Here is a 16,535-nt window from a genome sequence, read left to right on the forward strand (position 1 = left end):
ATAATCCTTCCAAATATAGCACTCTCGTAATTATGGTCTCTCTGACTGGATGCATATTTTGACATTGAAAGAGCTATGAGTCGGCAAAGCAATAACCAGAGTGCTACGCACGTGCACCACATTTGTTTTTGGAACTTGATTTGCAAGTATTTAGACACCCAACTATAAAAATGGTAGACATTATAGATATAAAATAGTAGCTTGTAATTCATGTTGTGCATGAAGTTTTTATTTACATCAGTGCTTTTTTTTTTTTTTTTTAGAAACATTATTTACATCAATGCTAGTACATAAAAATAAGTACATGAGAAAGTATCAATATCTCAAAAAATATTAAGAAAGTGACTTCGAGTAAATAATTTGTTTTGATTGATCACATTATACAATCAAAACATTCCAAACTCAAGATTCCACCTTTAGTTTGAGGGTGGTGTTCGATATGTAATAGCCTCTATGGATCCGTTTGATTGGGAGGATAAAAAAGTAGAAAAATAGAAAATTGGGAGGGGATGGAAAAGTGGGGAGATAGAAAAATTTTAGTTTCTTTCGTTTGTGTTTTGTTGGAACTTGAAAGAATGGAAAAGTTGAGGAATGAAAAAAATTTTCGTTTAGTTGGAAAAAAAAATAAGAATAAAAAATAGAGTTTATATAAGTTTATTTATATGTCCTATTAAAAATGATGCCAAGTTATAAATAAAATAAAAATAAAAATAAATAGGCAATCACACAAGTTTATTAAAATAGAAAAATCATGCCTAGTAAGAAAGAAAAAAAATGTCTAGTTAAACCCAAAAAAGAAGAAAAAAAAAATGGTAAGCCGTGTATAGTTTGCAAGTGTATCACCATAAGGAATAAAAAGAAAAAAAAATGGTCCAGTTAATCCCAGAAAAAGAGAAAAAAAGCATTGAATCACATACAGGGAAAAAAATGAGAAAGAAATAATCAAAACGTGTGAGGAGGGATAATTAAGTCATTTGACTGCAACAATTCTTTTCCTCTTTATTTTTCTCCCCTAATTAGAGAAATACCATTTTGGTGAGCCATAGGATGAATCACATAGGCCCTACTAATTTTTTTTCTCCTTTTTTCCATCCTTCCTAAAATAAACCCAACCAAACAAATAGGAATGGCAATGGGTCGGGTTCAGGCTGGGTTTATTAATACTTAGACTCAACCCGTGGGCCAGGACCTGTGACCCGAACCTAGCCCGATTTAAACGGATTTTTTTTTCGGGGCCCAGACCCGCCCCGTCGGGCCCCGTTGGGCCATGCCACTTTAGGGCCCATTCCGTTGCTTGATCGAAAACCCTTTTTTTTCATTACAAAATTTTCCCACATCAAAAGTAAAAAAATAATTAACATATAGACCCTACAAAATCAAATCAAACAAGCCAATCCTATTCAACAACTGATGGCATTAGCTTGAAAGACTCATGCTGCTTTGCTGTGCTTGCCTGCTAGCTAGAACGCGCAGAGCACACAGCGCAAACAAAAGGGCATTAGCACGAAACAAAGACATAAAGGGGCTAGCGCGTAGAGCAATAGTAAGCTACTTCACTCGAGAAGAAGAAAGACGCTCTCGCTCAACTCAGATAATGATGAAGCTCGAGCTTATCTCTTGCCAAGCTAGCTCTAATGCTACTGCTCAGCTCTGAGACTTCAAGAATAGTACTTGATTTATTCACTGGCCTTCCACTTGCTAGTTGGTTGCTTTCTCCAGTGTGATTTGTGAGTGAGTGAGTGAGATTGTGATTTATGAGTGTGTGAGTGAGAGAGATTGTGTGAGCTGAAAAGTGGAGATGAGAGGTGGGCTGCTGTAAGCTGAAATAAAGTGAGGAATAGAAATTTAGGGCTTATAACAATATATATATATATATATATATATATATATATATATATATATATATATATGAGGGTATTTTAGTAATTATATATATAACCGGGTCAGGTTGGGTCCGGGTTTGGGCCGGTTTTTTGTAAAAATCCAGACTCGACCCGGACCCAATTTGATTTTTTTTTTTTTTTTGAAACCCAAATCCAACCTTATTCTTTATCGGGCCGAGCTGGGTACCTGCGGGTCGGACAGAAATTGTCATCCCTACAGACGAACCTAAAAGATCCAAATCTATTGTAGACCTATATACTTGTAGAACAAGCAAACCAATCCTAAGTTAGTTTAGGATTAGCTTAGAGATCTCTAGTATATTAAGCATATATTGAGTTCCTTGTAATACAAAGTTAAATTGCAAAGATATATTCATAGAGGGCTTTCTACTGAAGACATAAGTTGTCATGCTGAATCACTTTAAAAATTGCTCTTTGTTTTCTTTTTTCTCTCGCTGAACAACTTTAACGATATTAAACATGAATAAACTATTGAAATTATTTTTTTTTTTAAAGAACAATTACTAGAAATTACAAATTAAATAGTTATATAGTTATTGTAATCAAATTTATAAATTAATGATTGAAATGGATAATGAGAATATATCAAATAAATTACTAATTAATTATGAGACATTAATAACACTAATCAAATGATGAAATTAAATTCAGCAAAAAAAAATGATGAATTTAAATATATATATATATATATTAATTAAGATTTTTATATTTAAAATTGATATGTGACAAACTTTAATATGTCATGTCAGTATAACATGAATATTCTGTTTTCGTTGGAAGGAAACATAAGCAGAAAGTTTTCCAAAGGTGGTGTTTTTTTTTTAAACCGCATAGGGAGAAAGTATTACCTGATAAAGCCCCGCATCAATCAAGATCCCCATGCTAATGCTCATGCAGTCGTAGTTTTCTATTTAAAAAATATAAATAAATAAATAAATAACTTTTCTTACTCACACACGTTGCATCACTTAAAAAAAATTGTATTTTCACAATATTTACAAATATGTCACTATATTTGTATTCATAAAAAAAGAAAACATTAAATAGTTGTATTCAAATCTAACTATTAGGATATTGAAAATGAAAACTAAATACAAATACTAAAATCAAACCAGTTTTTTAATGGTGGACCTACTAAAAACTGATAAAAAAAAAATAAAAAATAAAAAACGAAATTTTTTTCAACTAGACAAACAGGTCCTTAGGCTTTGAACAAGCGATTGGAATTCCCATCCCCCACCCCCCAAGCGTTGTTTTCAAAGGTGGTGTTGTTTCCGAATCATTGGTTTAAGGAATAAACTATAATTATCGGTGGGCTCAACCAATATGCACCACTGCTGCCACAGCCAGTTGTGGTTCACAGTTTATGTTTCACTCACAGGATGGGGTAATAATCTTTTTTATTTTTTAAGAAGGGTTTTAAGCCATTTATTTTATAAAATATTTTTTCAAGAATTGAAAAAGTTGTCAATACTTTTTCAATTCTCGATAAAATATTTTCAAAAATGATTAATTATTGTATGCCCTTATAGCATACATTAGCAAAATCCTTTTAAGAAAAGTGATAAACTTATAATAATTTCATAGTAAATCATAAATAGTTAGTTATTATTGATTTTAATTTGAACTTATTATTTAAATTACTTTTTTGCCCACGAATAATAACCTATAATAAATTAATACTTAGAATTTGTTATGAAAATATTGTGAAAATGTTGTGAATATAACATTTTTCTATTTTAAAAAAGCAATTAAAAATTAAAAATGATTGTTATTTTTATAACAATCCCACGATCATTATGATGATCAATACACTAACGGAATCCATAAACCACTCTCAATAACTCCAGATCAAACCTAAATACCTAATAATCCTTGTAGAGTGAATTAAAGTTTCTTTAATTAGATGATACAGTGAGGAGAAAGTTTAGACTATTACGAAAAATTAGATGATCAATAGAATCCTGTAAATGTGATAAATCCAGCCCAATGTAACAATACAAAAAAAAAATTAAGACACTTGACGTTAAGAATATTAAGATGCATCCTAACAAGTATTAAGATATCCTTAATCATCAATTTTATTTATTTTATTTTACAATAGTATCCTGCACACATTTCCCATTTGGTACTGAGCTGTAGGCATCCCGGTTAATCAACACTAATATAAACAATGCGAATGTCTGTCTGTTGTTAGGGTCATAAAAATCAAACAAATCCAATATATATATGCATGGTTAATCAACAGTAATATAAACAATGCGAATGTCTGTCTGTTGTTGGGGTCATAAAAATCAAACAAATCCAATATATATATGCATGATAGCATGTGTGGTGCGCCTTTCTATACTTCTAGGATGGACTGCTTCCTACCGCGTTATGACCTAATAGTTCTGGGGTTGGAGAGTCGGACCTGGCTTGACTGGAACTCACTTTAAGCAGGGACGGAACTAAGATTTGAAGTCGAGGGGGGCAAATATAATTTTCTTAAGGGGGCAAATGTAATTTTTCTTGGGCTTATTTTCTAAAATCTTAAATATATACATACTATTTAATATTTTAAAAAAAATGTGGGTGGGGGGGGGCCCACAGCCCCCCTCTGCATACATGTGGTTCCGTCCCTAACTTCAAGCTAGCTTGTGCGCAAGCTAGGACCCCTTGGCTACTATGAAGCACGAGTGCGTTTTGAGATTCGGGTGCAGGTGCAGGTGCGGGACTCGACAATTTTTGAAAAAATATGGTGCGGGTGCGGCGATTAAAAAATTATTAAAAATATTTTTATTTATATATTTTATATATTGCTAAGCATATTTTTTTATATAATTATAATAGAAAACTCATACAATAATAATAATAATAATAATAATAATAATAATAATAATAATAATAATAATAGAAAAATAAATAAATAGGAATAAGTACACAAAAGTTTTTGACACTTGAATTATTGACAGAAGTATTAAAATAGATGAAGCTTCTCATAAATAAATAGATGAGGCACAACAAACAAAAAAGAGCCTTTCTAAGTTGTTCTTATCAACAAAAAAGAGAAACAAAACTCTTCCCAAAAACAAAAACAAAAACAAAAAAAGAAAAAGAAAAAAGAAACAGAATAGAACAGCTATACTCTGGCGAAGAACGACTCTGCAAGAAGACGAAGCAAAGAAGACGAAGAAGCAAAGATGTCCACCGGCCACAGCGGCGTATCAATATCCAGTCCAATCCACTGATATTTTCGAACTTCGGTTTAAGTTTTTTTTTTCTCACCAGCTGATTTCCTTTTTCCGGCCGAAATGCACCGATATTCGGCCGATACGATTCGATTCGGCCCGGTTTGGCGTGAATCAGCTCGCATCGGAGCCGAATCGGCGCGAGTCGGCGCAAATTCAGAAACGAAAAAAAATATATAAAAAAAAACTCTGACACGGCACCGACGCGCGGGCAGCCCCTTCGTCGGTGGCCGCACCCCGTGTCGGGCCACGTTGGACTCCGGTGCAGCACCCTCCCAGCTGCGTCGGTGCTTCCTAGCTTGGCTAAGACCTTGGTTACGTGCCCACGGCAGATGATGCTATCACAAAAATGTTATAGTAGGAGAGTATAATATAACAAAATAAGAAGAATATATTTGCTGACAGCCAAAGACAATGATTAAACCACTTTCTTGGTAAAGAGAAAAACATAGTGATATGAGTACAGCAAAAATAGGTTAGTAACAACAATAAAAGAAAAAGAAAAAGTATTAATGCTTGCTCAATAAAAGAAAAGAATGGTTAGTCTGCCATGCTGAGCTCCTTAAGGGATTTAAGTCCAGGAAGTGAATCACTCTTCAATGTGGGCAATCTTACAGGGAAATTCTGTCACGAAAATTGCTCACTTTGAAAGAATGGGCCTAAATGGTTTAGGCCTCGAATCCTTTAACCTTACTAGAGAGTAGGCTATTGAAAGGGAGAGAAGGGAGTAGTCTAATGGCGCATGCCTCTATCACACTCTTGCTATCTCACTCTCTATTTTTCTTTACACTTTCCATTTTCTTTCTTTCTTAATCTTATGTTCCCTCTTTTCTTTCTTATCTTTCTTATCTTTCACTTCTTTTCTTTCTCGCTATTTTCTCTCTTGCTTTTCTCTGTTTCCTTTTTCTACTCTTCTTGCTTTCTTTGCTTGCCTCCCCCTTTACTGTGCACAACCAAGGCCTTTTTATACTGGCTGCCACTATGAGTTTTACTATTTTACCCCTCAACTACTTTTGTCTGGTGTGGGTGTCCTTCCCAAACCACCCACTAGTCTGTCGACTGCCCAACCATCGCCACTTCCCTGTGATGGCCATGCCACGTTCCAATCCCAGACAAAATAGTTTTGTTTTGTTTTTTTGCCCCCCGTTGCATTCCCATCCGGATAAGGGTTGGGTATTCTCTCTTACTAACTCCGATGACATGCAGCTAGTGATTCCAGCTCATCATTCCCTTTTTTGGGTGGTATGTCATCCCAGTAAGACATTTTTCCCAAAAGAGTTTGAGCAAAAACCCCATAATAGACTTCCCCCTTCTCCCTACTGCCAAACCATACTCTCTCTTACATTTGACCCATGGCCCACCGCTCCTGTATTGGTTGGGTACAAGTAGGTGGTGCCTAAGCCTTGTGCGTGCTCCATTTCCATGTGAGCCCATAGCCTGCCTGCTGTTCATGCATTTGCCATGGCCTGGGGGCTTGTCTGGTCTTTGCTACTCATTCTTAACCTCTTGTAGCGTGGATGAGTCACTAGGTCTTCGTTCTTTGTAACTCGCTTCCTCCCTAGGCTGGGTTTTGCTTGGGCATGGGCCTTTCCTTCTTTAATCCAGCCCTTGCCTTCCCTTACTTTTAGTTTGTGGATCGTATGACACTTCTGCTATGCCGTCGCATTGCTTCTGCCATGTTATCACTCAACCTATGCTTATAGGGCCTCCTTTGGGCCTGCCATATACTTTTCATTTACTCAATTCGCGTTACCCAGTACTTCTACTGGGTTAATTTTCACACTGTCTTGGGCATCCTCAGCCTATCTTATTCCTTTGGGCATCCTCGCCCTGCTTCATCCCTTTAGGCATCCTCGGCCCATTCCAATTCCTCATTCTCATGGGCTTTTGCTAAATCTTTCGGGTTTTCTCAGCCCAATTACCATATCCTACTTTTGGGGTTTATTGGCCCTTGTACCAACCTCATTTACTAACTCCTTCATTTGGGCTTCTTTGACCCATTTTGCTTGCCTTCCATTCCATATAATTCTCATGGACTTACTACTTCTTTCTTTGGGCTCCCATGAGCCCGCTTGCTTTTTTTGGGACATTTTTTACTATTTTATAGGCCCATGGACCATTATTCCTGTCATTCAGGCTTAATGGTTTTCTTCTCACCTTGCTAATTCTTCTTCCTTATTTCCCTCCTATATTATTGTGCTTCTTCTTGTTATTAGGCTTTCTTGCCAAAGTAGACATCAACAGTATGCCACATTATGCGTAGTGCAGGTTTTTAGAGGGTCAAAATAAAAGTTGTTAGAACAGTCAATACGTCCAAAATACATGTCTTCTCTTCATTGTAACTATTAAATTATAAAATAATAAAATAAAATAAAAAAGAATTTGCTAACAAATACAGCAAAAGGAGTGGCCAAGACATATTTGATTAAAAAAAAAAGGAATTATCACCGAAAAAGCCAAAAGTTGAAAATATTGAACTAAGATGATCCACAAAGTTGTCGAACAGTCAAAAGCCTTCTAAATTACAAGTCTCTTGTCTCTATTATAACTATCAAATTATCAAAAAGTTATAGAATTTGCTAAGAAGTTCAACAAAAAGAGTAGTGAAGACGTAACTGATTAAGTGCCCGTTTGGTTGGGCTTTTAGGGGCTAAAACGCAGCTTTTACATAAAGCTGGGTTTCTTTGGGCGTTTGGTGAAGCAAAAACGCAACTTTTGGGTAAAAGTTGCGTTTTGGGCAAAGGCAAAAACGCTGAATCCGTTTATGGAGGTCTAGAGATCCATAAGCAAAATGTCCATCAATGTTTTCAGCTATCCGTTGGGCTGAGTCCTAAAATTACCGAATCACCCTCTCATCTCATCTCTCTGCTTCGCTGAAATCCCTGACCCTCATTCCTCTCATCTCTTCTCTGCTCTGCCCTCTCCGTGCTGCTACCGATCTCTCTGTGGTAAGTCATCCGTGACTTCTTCTTCTTCTTCCTCTTCTGCTCTCTTCTTCCTCTTCTTCTTCTTCCTCTTCTGCTTTCTTCGTTTTCTCTGATCTGTATTTTTTTTTTAATTTATTTATGAGACTTTCTGATCTGAGAAAGTCTTTTTGAAGGTACGCATTTGATCAAAAAAGCACCAAGCAAGACTGATCTGCTACCAAAAACCACCACGTACGCATTTGAAATTTTTTTTTTTTTTAGATCTAAACAAACAGGGTGTATTTGATCTAACTTTATTTGTACCTTTTTGAGTTTTTGAGGGTTTGGAGATTTAATGATGACCCATTTGGTTCTTTAGTTGATTGGGTTTTGAAATTTGTTTGTTTCGGATTTAGAAATTTTTGCAAATGGTTTTGAAATAAAGCCTCATTTGTTTGTTTGGCCAAAATGAAACCATATTATGATTTATTGATGTTTTTTTTTTTTTTTTTATGTTTATGAAACTCTGCATGTGTCTGTGCTTAGCTTAGTGTGTCATATATTTTGTTCATAGCCTGGAAAAAAGAGGGTTCGGGTAACAGTTAGTCACTCTATTTTGAGTTTGTTATATTTGAGTTGGTTTGTATTGCATTTAGGGGAATTATCATTGTGAAGTTACGTTGTGTGTTGCTATGTAATCCTGAGTTATTTGTTGTGAATTTTACCTTTTATGTGTTGCTAGCTTTCTCTTTAATTCTCTGGTTTTGTGCAATATAGGAGCTTTTTTATTGTAAAGTTGTGAATTATATATTGTTTTACGCATTGGGTTTCTTTCTGTTTTCACTATTGCATAGAAAAAAAAAAAAAAAAAAAAAAAAAAAAAAAAAAAAAAAAAAAAAAAAAAAAAAAAACCCTGAACTTTCAATACTTGAAGTTGAAAGTTTTGTTGAAATTATTATGTGAGAAATTTAGGGAATATAAGAAATAAATTGTCCATGGTTTTCCTCCTTTGTCTAATATTTCAAAAAGAATATAAGAAAGAAATTTCAGTACTTGAGTATTTCAAAAATTGTTCTCATTTGTTGTTTGGCTGACTTGGTTCCAGCCTCTGCCCAGTAGCAGCAGCAGCATCATGGGGCATGCCCAGCAACAGCAGCTGCTGCTGGGCATGCCCCATCAGCAGCAGCAGCCCCATCAGCTGCTGCTGCTGGGGCATTCCAATAAATTGTTTCATAAATAAATTTTATAACAATATGTGTGTGTGCATATATATATATATATATATATATATATATATATATATATATATATATATATATTTATTCCTTTTATATACATAATTAGTGCACAACTTATAGGTAATAAATAGATGGACATAAATGTACTTCCCTCATTAACACATAAAAATAAGTCAACAGATTGACATAAATATCAAGTTTGATGACTTTTTTTGTTTTTTTTTTTTTTGGAGAAGAATCAAGTTTGATGACTTGGAAGATTAAATGAAGATAATTCACTCTCCTTCTCTAGGAATGCACTGCATAATAAAAAATATGAACTAGATACTTGAGCAAATTGACACATATTTAATTATTTTCACTCATTTAAGTGTAAACTTATTTTTTTATGTTATTGATTGTGTGTTTTTTGCATTTTTTGCAATCTTCTATTTTTTGCATTTCTTATGGTTGGTTAACTTTATAGATGAGTAAAAAGACCACTTCCAACCCCGAGGTAAAAAAGGCTAGAGCAGATTGGGATATTAATCCAACGTGGACAACTACTATTTGTAACCTCTGTGTGGAACAAATTCAAGCCGGGAATAGAACAAAAGGTGCTGGCTTTAGTACCAAAGGTTGGTTCAATTTGGTGACCAAATTTTGTGATGAGACCGGTCAAAACTATGATAAGGACCAATTAAAAAGTAGGTGGGATGTATTAAAAGGTGATTGGAAAGTGTGGAAACAATTGAGGAATCTTGACACAGGTTTAGGTTGGGATGCAGTGAAGGGAACGATTGATGCTCCTGATTATTAGTAGGACCTGAAGTTGAAGGTGAGTTGAGTATTTTATTAATATGTAGTTAGTTGGAGATAGTTTTTTTTATATTATTCTTATATGAGTGAAATTACAATTACATTTTGTAGGAATTACCCAAAGCTAAAAAATTTCGAGAGAAAGGTCCACAGAATCTAGAACAACTTGAGATAATGTTTAGGGATGTTGCAGCAACTGGGGTAGCTACATGGACCCCTTCTTCAGGTACATTACCTCCAACAATGCCAAAAGAGGGTGCTGGTGATTCAGATGGTTGCTCTGAATTTAAGGATAACCAATGTGACATGAGTTTAGACATTGATAGTTTGCAGCAAAGACATACTAGTCAATCACGTAGTTCAGGACAAAAGCAAGCTAGTGAATCAATACCCTCACAGAAGAAAAAGAAGAAGATAGGAGGAGCTGCAATGTTGGACAATCGTATTAGTCAATTAATAACTGTATGTCAGAATAGGTCTGAAGGTACTTCTCGAGAGTCACCAAGTTCAATTGATAATGTAATGGCGATTGTGAGAGCACTTCCTGGAGTGGAAAGTACGTTTGCGGTTCAAGCTTCCATTATCTTACTAAAAAAGTCACGTAGGGAGATGTTCCTAACTTTCAAGGACCCAGAGTCACAGCTAGAACGGCTACAAGCAATGATTTATAACCAAAAGAAGTGACTAACCTTATGTGGTATTAACTATGTTGTATTAACTTTAAACTAAGTTAGCTATGTTGTATTAACTATGTTATATTTGCTATGTTGTATTAACTTTAAACTAAGTTATGTGATATTTAGTATTAGCTTTGGACTAATATATGTGTAATGTAAACACATTTGAAATTTTCATTACAGTGTTATGTACTTGATGTTCTGAATTGTCTTGGTATGTTGTGAATTGTCTTGATTGAGTATTTGTTACTTTGTTGTGTAGCTTAAACCAATATGGATGATTATAATGGTACTCATGAGAGTGGCTATTTTATGGAACTATTAATGGATGGGGATTACAGAAATTATTGTGATGATCATGATGGTGGTGATTATAACAATGCTGACAATAATAATGATAGTGCGGACAATAATAATGATGGTGATAACAATGATGATGATGGTGAAAGTAGTGACAGTGATGATGACAGTGACGGTGATTCTGATGATGATGATAGTAATGACGATTCTGACAAGGAGTTTTACCAGCTTGTGACAAGCACCGTGAAGGCTTGTGACGTATTTCAATAAGTACATTAATAAGACTCCTTGTTATGATTCTGAACAAACAGGGTGGTATTGGCTGAGACGCTGTATGGAAGGTAATAAGAATTTGTGTTACAATATGTTTAGAATGAGAAATGAGGTGTTTCAAAATTTGTGTCAAGTTTTACAACATGACTTTGGACTTCAACATTCAAGGAATATAAGGTTAGAAGAGTTAGTGGCAATGTGTTTAGTGATACTTGGTCATGGAACATGTAACCGAATGGTTCAAGAATTATTTCAGCATTCGGGTGAAACCATAAGTAGACATTTTGAGAAGATGATCACTCTGTTGGGTGCTTGCTTTGCAGCTGCATATGTAAAGCCTTCGGATCCAACTTTTAGTGAAGTTCCAACCAAAATACAAGACCATCCAATTTATTGGCCACATTTCAAAGTATGTGTACTATTGTATATTTGAATAAGTGTTATTGTCTATAAGATAATACAATGTATGTGGAACTGAAAACTATTAATGTTTTTATTAGGATTGTATCGGTGCGATTGATGGCACACATGTGATAGCGATTGTACCTACTGAGAAGTCCATTCCATACTTTGGAAGAAAGGGATATCCAACCCAAAATGTGATGGCTGCATATGACTTTGATATGTTATTCACATTTGTTTTGCCTGGATGGGAAGGTGCAGCACACGACACCCACATTTTTCTTGATACTATTCGTAAACAAAGTAACAACTTTTCGCACCCACCACCAGGTTTGTAATTGGTTAATCAATTGTTCATTATAATGACATATTGTGTGTGTGTTAATACAATTGAATTTTTTTTTGTCTAGGGAAATATTATGTAGTTGATTCTGGATACCCAATGATGAAAGGCTATTTGGCACCATACAAAGGGATATCATACCATCTTCAGGACTTTCGAAGGAGAGGTGGAAGCCCTAGAACTAGACATGAAAAATTTAATCATGCTCACTCATCTCTTTGATGTGTGATTGAGCGCACTTTTGGTGTGTGGAAGAATAAATGGAGAATTATTAGAAACATGTCATCTTTTCCATTCCATATCCAAATACTTATTGTATCTGCTACTATGGCTCTTCATAATTTTGTTAGACTAAATGATAGGGATGATAGGGAGTTCATAAATGCCAATCAAGATTCAATTTCTAGAAGAGAACGTAATAGTGAAGCAAGAAGAAGCATGAAGTAACTCGGTGATCTTTAACAGATCCTACGATGGTGGTTCTTCGTGATTCCATTGCAAATTCCATTTGGGGGGGTAATAATTAGTAGTTGTATTTTTTTTTATAATATCATGCAGTACAATTTATATTTGGGTTATTGGTATGTATTTTATATCTTTTTACATTTTTATATAGCACAATTTAAACTTGGATTATTGGTGTATATTTTATCATCTTTTTACATTTTCATTTTGTGCTTCATGATGATGAAAATTATTTAGATTTAATTAATATTAATAAGAAGTCATTAATGGTAATAACAAATAATTATGACACTAAAAAAGAATAATTGCCCAAACATTATTAAAATAATACCAATAATATAAATTTATTATTATTATTATTATTATTTAGTAAGTATATGAAGTAGTTGATTTAAGTATGAAATAAACTCCCTTATATATATATTGTCCTTTTTGGTAATTTATCCCTCAAACTGCAACTTTTATAGTTTTAGCCAAACACTCAGCTTTTTCAAAAAGCACTTTTTAACAGTTTTTACCAAACACTCAGCTTTTTGAAAAATCACTTTTTCATTATGCACTTTTTCAAAACTCAACTTTTTTATTATGTACTTTTTCAAAAAGCCCAACCAAACTCACCCTAAAGGAATTATCACCGAAAAGACGAAAAGTTGAAAACATTGAACTGAGAAAATCCAGAAGATGGTGGAAGATTATACAGGTCAACTTCTGATGCACATGATTACACTACAAATCCGCACAAAAGTTGGCTTAAATGAATCGTTTCCACCACTCATGATTATCTTCATCAATACTTTTGGCTGATAGTTTAAATTTTCTCAGGTTGTATCATCTAATTTTTAAAAAACTTTGATGCACTGCATGTATGTTTAAGGAATAATTAGAATAATCGACTAAATAATTTTCATCTAGAATCATGATCATCACCCGATACAATATCTGCCAAAAATTGTTGATGGAGAGAGTCTAAGAGAGATTGCATTAGGCTAGCAAGTGATTTTTCTAATTAATATTCTTTTAAGCCCACGTGAATCAAACAAGAGTGGAAATTATTGTTTAGTCATGTAAGTTCAAAGTTGGCATGGCTGGCTTTCCTACCAGTTCAAACGTTGAGCAGGGTTTCTTGTAATTTAAAAATGGCATGCTGTTCATGAGGTAGAGAATCTAGATTCTAGAGAGACACCGATGTGAGAGAATGATCTCGATCGGGGACAGATTTTCCACGTGCAAGCACTCGCTTCTGACTGGCCTTCGCACAAGTGTCAGCAGTGGATGGGTGTTAAGGAAAGTGTATATTTAGGTATCATTTTATGATTCGATTGTACTACTTATACGTGAAACCACCACGACTTTTTGCTGAAAAAGTGATTTTAGGTGTACCAATTATAATGTGACAAATATATGTAATTTAGATGTGTATTTTGGTGTGTCTATAGAGATTTCCAATTTTAGGGATAAAGTTATGTATAACATTTCACGCAACTTTTAATATAACATGTAATAATTAATTGGAGCAATATTATTTTTTTATTTTCTAGTACCATATCGCTTTAGTTATAATTGTTTAAATATTACCTTTCACTGTGAACTTTGAGGTAGGTGTTAATTTTGTTTTTAGTAGTTGGATTCTAACCGTTAATCCATAAAAATTAACCAATGCAATTTTTTAAATTTTGCACACTAAAACTTCAGAATTTGAATTTTACTCTTAGAAGTTTGGGGTGTTTAAATTTTACACCCTAACGTTTCAAAATTTAAATTTTACTTCCTAAAGTTTATACCTCCAAATTTTGAAACTTCAGGGTATAAAATTCAAATATTCCTAAACTTTAGGGAATAAAATTTAAACACTCCCAGACTTTGGGAGGTAAAATCCAAATTCTAAAACGTCATAATATAAAATTCAAAAACTCACCAAAATTTAGAGGGTAAAATTCAAATTTTGAAATTTCAAGGTGTAAAATCCAAACACCCCCAAACCTTAGGAATATAGTTTGCAATCTAGCCTTTAATGAAATTTATACAACTATATGATAATTTAAAAGTTCTTGTTAACGAGTAAACTTTTTATTTTAGAATATATTAATGAGTTACATAAAGATGCATGTGTAATAATAATACTCAATTATGAGTTATAGTAATATTATAAACATAAATTATTTTACAATATTTTTACAAACTGCTGATGTGACAAATTCTTACTAATTCTAATATGGACTCATCACTAACATCACATTTTTATTTACAATCACTATTTGAAAAATGCTAAAGCCACATCAGTAGTTTGTAAAAATATTGTAAAATAGTTTGTGTCTATAGCTTTACTCTATGAGTTATAATTTATAATACAGTTATCAATAATTCACGCGCAAATTTAATGTGCTTGTATGTGATTTTGTTTATATTTGTGCATATTGCATAATTGAAATTTTTTTAAGTAACAATATCATTTAATGAAGTATTAAATACACTTTAACATGTATTTTTAGGATACTCGTTCGCAAAAGATTATTTTTAAATTAGTAATTGCGTGACATATTATGTGTGCATCTTGTGATTAAAGTTATCAAACCGTTTAAATAAGATGCTAATAAAAGGATTAATTTTTCATAAATTAAATATTTGAGATTAATTGTTGAAGTAAAAAAAAATTCAAGGATTAATTTAAGATTTATAGTCCAAGATGATATTTATAAATAAAATAAAATAAAATAAATATTGGGACAAATTAATGTGACAAAATTTTGATTTGCACAACTTATCAGACACAATAATAAATAGATAGATAGATATTTGAACTACTTTTTTTATAATTAGTGATTAGTTACTTTATTTTATAAATGGGATTTACTCTCTTAAGGCATACATTATGAAACCATATTTGAGGAAAATTTTTATGGGAAAATGAAAAAGTGATTACTTTTTTTTTTATAGTTTTTTCAAATTTCCATAACTTCAATTTCCAAAAATAATTGGTTAGTGCATACATTAATCAGATATTTTTATCAATTTTATAATATCCTGGCATTGTTATCTTATTGAACCTATGATGGAATAAATGGAAGAGTTATTAGACAGTGGCGGCTCCAAGAATATTTGTTAGGGGGTCATTCAAATTCGTGTTGAAGAAGTTGACAAGGACCTCTTTATAAATTTTTTTTTTTTTCATCTTGATCATTATGATAATATTGATGAGATCTTTCGTAACTTGTAATCCAAAGGAATATTTTTTTTTTCTTTAAGTCAACACGAGTTCTTTTAGATAATAATCTTAGGTAGGAGATAAATCTTGCGGTAAATGTGACTTCCTTTTCAAAAATTTATTCATAGTATTAGCAAGAGAATTAAAGATAAATTAAAAGTTCATTGGACATATGTTTTCTTAGTATAATGAAGATATTAATTATTATTGCTAAGATTAAATCTTGTAAATTATCTGTTCTCTATTACTATAATAAAGTTATTAATTATTGTTGTTAAGTGAATTTTAATTATTATTACTTAGAATACTCTAATTCATTATTTATTAGTTTTTGTTTTTAATCTTTTCAATTCTTTTATTTAACAATTCAACTCAATTGTGACAACTTACAGATCTTTGTAATTCATTAAGAATAATTTTGTTGTGTTTTTTACATTACTTAATTAAAAATTCAATGCAACAATACAATCATTAAAAAAAAAGTTTTCATTCTCCACTATCTCACGCCCCACTTTCACTGCCTCACAGTTAATATTCTTTTAGTGTTTACACTTTTTTTTTTTTTTTGAGATAACGCTAGAAGTATATATTATTAACTGAGAAAACAAACAGTATTACAGGGAGTTTTTTATCATTGACTCGTGTCCACCTACAATCTAGTTCCAAGTCTATTACATAACTCCCTACCCCACGTAGTGGTCTCAAATACCATACTAACACTAGCCATTAGAGGAAGACAGCCGTTAGTGTTTACACTTTACAACTCATTTAATTGTCTTTTTCTGAGATATAAGATT

The 16,535-nt window shown here is 33.0% G+C and overlaps 1 protein-coding gene across 1 annotated transcript; it reads left to right on the top strand.

Moving 5' to 3' along the window:
- The first annotated feature begins 9,744 nt into the window (after nt 1-9,744).
- On the top strand, nt 9,745-10,760 carry LOC142627680 (uncharacterized). The gene is given in 2 exon segments (XM_075801547.1): nt 9,745-10,095; nt 10,188-10,760. Coding segments are annotated over 2 exon segments (924 nt in total).
- Nucleotides 10,761-16,535: the final 5,775 nt, after the last annotated feature.

This window comes from Castanea sativa, chromosome 3 (assembly GCF_040712315.1).
Source record: "Castanea sativa cultivar Marrone di Chiusa Pesio chromosome 3, ASM4071231v1".
Lineage (NCBI taxonomy): Eukaryota > Viridiplantae > Streptophyta > Magnoliopsida > Fagales > Fagaceae > Castanea > Castanea sativa.